This window comes from Chaetura pelagica, unplaced genomic scaffold (genome assembly GCF_000747805.2).
Source record: "Chaetura pelagica isolate M959 unplaced genomic scaffold, ChaPel_1.0 scaffold350, whole genome shotgun sequence".
Taxonomy (NCBI): Eukaryota; Metazoa; Chordata; class Aves; order Apodiformes; family Apodidae; genus Chaetura; species Chaetura pelagica.
Window position 1 is genome coordinate 555583 of NW_009951818.1, and position 3925 is coordinate 559507.

At 42.5% G+C, this 3925-nt stretch overlaps 1 protein-coding gene across 1 annotated transcript; it reads left to right on the top strand.

The window, feature by feature from the left end:
- Positions 1-492: 492 nt before the first annotated feature.
- On the top strand, positions 493-2640 carry GEMIN6 (gem (nuclear organelle) associated protein 6). The gene is made up of 2 exons (XM_010008493.1): positions 493-620; positions 2265-2640. The coding sequence occupies exons 1-2, from the start codon at positions 493-495 to the stop codon at positions 2638-2640; spliced, it is 504 nt and encodes a 167-aa protein (XP_010006795.1).
- The last annotated feature ends 1285 nt before the right edge of the window (positions 2641-3925 follow it).

Sequence of the window (3925 nt, forward strand, 5' to 3'; positions counted from 1 at the left end):
TTTCCCGTCGTCACCGCTAGTGCAGGTGGTGCGGGGGAACAAAGCGGAACAGCGCTTTGCTGCTCGCCCTGCTGCGCGGGGTGAGGGTAGAGCCGGGATCCGGGGGGGCTCAGGCTTATGCCCAGGCTTGGATCCAAGGGATGTGCAGAGAGCAAAGGCGGGAAGCTTCTGCTCCCAAGGGACACGCGTGCCGAGTGTTTTGTAAGAGGACAGAGCAATAAATTGAATGTTTGATGCAACAGGGAAACGTTAGAACAGTGACTTGTGAGGCTTCACCGTGTGCCCTTAAAAACAAGTGAGCAGGGTGGGATAGCACAAAACTGCAGCACTATGCAGACCGTTTGTGTCAATGTTTTCTTTTAAAAACAAACTGCTTAAAAATAACGTCTTAACCTGGAGGCAAACTCAGTTCTGACATGAAGGGGAAAGCAAGAGGATTCATTGCTTCTGCTAATTGCTCTGGCAATTTTTTAGGTTCTAGATGTAGGAAATATGAACGACTGGCAGAGGAAAAGCCCTCTAGACTGGGAAACATATGTGAACAAAATGGTGAAAGTTGCTGCTGTTGAGAAGCATGAATATGAAGGATGGGTCCTAACAGTTGATCCAGTTTCTGCCAGGTAAGTACCAAAGCTTTTGTTTCTTGTAAAGCTTCTTAGCAAGTTTTTTAGAAAGAGAAAAGTTCCCAAGACTGAAGCGAACTTATTTGGAGCAAAATCTGCAGGTTGGGACTATGTGTCCTATTTTTTTAATTCACAAGGCCTAAGAGAAAGCAGTATTCTAGCTGATGAGGCCAGGTCACCTAAATCCACTTTAAACTCATCCAAAGGACCGTTAAGTTTGGAGAATGGATAGTATCAGGATTCATGCTCACTTTATGGTGGACCTGACCTCAGTACTTTAATTGATACCAATGTGTTTAGAACTAATTTTAATAATATACGAAGCCCTGCTTTACAAACAGAACAGGAATGGAGGAATTTTTTTAGTGCTTTAGATGTAAAGGAGTTGCTTATCATTTTGGTGGGAAATGTGCCCACAGCTGTGAGTGATTGTGGGGATGGCTCAAGCTCAAGTCATGGCACAGTTCATTGTGTATTTCCTAAAAAATCATTACATCCACTAATGGTGGCAACAGTAGATTAGCGAAGTGCTGACATCAAATTCTGGAATTGTTCTTCCCACGAGAGGAAGAAGATAGTTTCTGATCCTCTTCGTTGATATACGGGGAGGAGATCCTAAAAATATAACAAGACATATGTTGGGACTTCTGGGATGTAATTGCCCTTGGGAAAAGACCAGACTGCTACAACATGAGCCTGAAACTACTGTGATGTCTTCCCATTGTGATATTCAAGCTGTAGTTTTCAGTTAAGAAACTAGAAACACTCATTAAAAAAAATAAATTGGGAATGATCAACAATTAAATAATAATTTGTCATTAAAAGGGTCTGATATTGTTAGCTGCCACCACTGCCTCCAGCACTCAAAGTATTACTGTTTTTGAATGTTGGGAGACTTAAGGTTCTTTAGCAAGGTTGGGAATGCTGGACAAAAAAATTCAGATTCCCTGCTCTGATTTTAATACACATTTTGCCTGTTTAAAGCAGCATTCTGTCTGATAGTATCTAGAGTAGTTTCAAATTGAAGGCCAGAAGTTACCTGCAAAGCCCCACATTTTCAGTATTTTGAGGGTATAGCAGCATGCTTTTCAACAAAAATGCTAGGTACTTGATACTGCCTAAATTGTATCACAGAACCACAGAATGGTTTGGGTTAGAAGGGACCTTAAGGATCCTCTAGTCCCAACCCCCTGCATGGGCAGGGACACCTACCACTAGACCAGGTTGCTCAAAGCCCCATCCAGCCTGGCCTTGAACACTGCCAGAGACAGGGAAGCCAAAGCTTCTCTGAGCAACGTGTGCCAGTGTCTCACCACCCTCATAGTGACAAATTTCTTCCTAATGGGTAACCTAAACCCACCCTCTTTCAGTTTAAAGCCATTATCCCTTGTCCTATTGCTACATGCCCTCATAAAAAGTCCCTCCCCAGCTTTCCTGTAGTCCCCTTCAGGTACTGGAAAGACTCTATAAGGTCTCCCTGGAGCCTTCTCTTCATGTTTAACAATGTCAGCTCAGCCTGAGAATAAAAACCTGAGAATAAAAAAATTATGCTAATGAGCCCTCATCTCCAAGGATCTTGGCCTGTGTTTCACAGGTCTTCAGTTAAGCACAGTGACTCATACATCCTTCTTTCCTTGGCAGTATTGTCCTTGCAACATACTTGGAGAATGGAAAAGTGTCCATATCAGTTGTCTTGGGCCATGCTGTGCAGGAGGTTGAAATACTGAAAGAAGGGGACGATGAAATGAAGCAACGTCTGTCTTGTATATTTGCACCTGAAGAAAGCACAACCTACAGCCCAGAGGAGCTCGAAGAGAGGAAGAACAACTTGAGGACTTGGCTAGAAACGAACCACATCCCTGTAACAGAGCAAGGTGAATCAGGAAGAACACTGTGTGTGGCGGGGGTATTAACTATTGACCCACCATACAGCCCAGCAGAGTGCAGCAGTTCCAATGAGATTATCCTGTCTCGGGTTCAAGGCTTGATACAGGGCTATTTTGAAAAACAGCAGTGATATCTGCTGTTGAAAAGCAGTTATCTTTAGGAAAGGGCTTACCTGCCCTATTTTAGGATCTTGGGTAACAATATTCACTGTTTGCAAAAATGCTGGGTTTAGGTACTTTTCTCTGAGTTTTGTAAGTTAAGAAAGGTATAAAAAAAACTGTATAAACTAAAAGCACAAAGCATTTTCCAGGCACTATTTTCAATAAAAAGCCATTGGATAATGATGTTGTATTAAAATCAGTTTATTATGTCAGTATTAAGCTGATATATCAAGTATTTTGTAACAGTATTGTGAAAGATGATACTGTAAACTGTGTTTTCCTCTGTCTTTAACATTAATTTAATTCATTATCTAGTAGTGAAAGCATGTTTATTTGAACTGGTTACCAGAATTTATTTTTACCAAAAGAGAATTGTGGCACTTGGACTTTACAAATCAGATGAAAAAAAACCATTCAGAAAGCTTCCTCCCCTCTCCCCCCTCCCCAGCTCTTCTCTTATTTTAGAACATTAATTATAATGTACGTCCAAGTTGGTAAAATTAAGGAGTTAAGAGGCAAATACCTGGTCGTAAAAAAAATTGTATTTATTATTTTAAAGCTGCAGTGATTGGAAGACCTTTGTTCTTTAGAAAGGTAATTTAATTCAGTAACCTTGTGTTTCTTCATGCCTTGTTTCTATCTTAGGGCAACACAATGGAAGAACCATTATGTGATTATTCCTGAGATTACTAATCCAATCAGGAGCATTTAGAGCTCTCATTTATCTTTTAAGCGTATTGCTTTGTTCTGTCTTACTATGATAGCTGCAGAACATGTTAGTGTGCTCAAATTCATTTGAAAAGTCTACCTCTTAATAAAAGGTCCTCCTTGTTCCTGCTGTGGTTTACTGAAAATCACATTTGTCAGGTCCATGCTGATTTTTCTTAAAAAAAGACTCTACTGCACATGTGCTTCTTCGTGTTTCTTCCCAAGAAGGCTGGTAGATGCCACCACATGGACGCTGCAGCTGCCTGCGTGGATGAACGGACCCACCCGGGCCTCAACTCCACTGTACCAAAGGCTAGTTGAGATGTATCTGGCGTGAGAGCCAGTGTGAGGTCACGCAAGGCTCAAAGAGATTTAACAACAACTAGCAAATGCCTCGTTCCAAGGAAGGCAGCACCTCCTACCTCCCTCCTCGCCTCCACACCCCGGCCTGCTCTCAGCAGGACCTTCCCTGACCACACGAGCGTCCACGACACCCGCCCCGCGGCGCTGCTCTCGCGAGAGCTGGCGGCACAGGGGGGAACTATC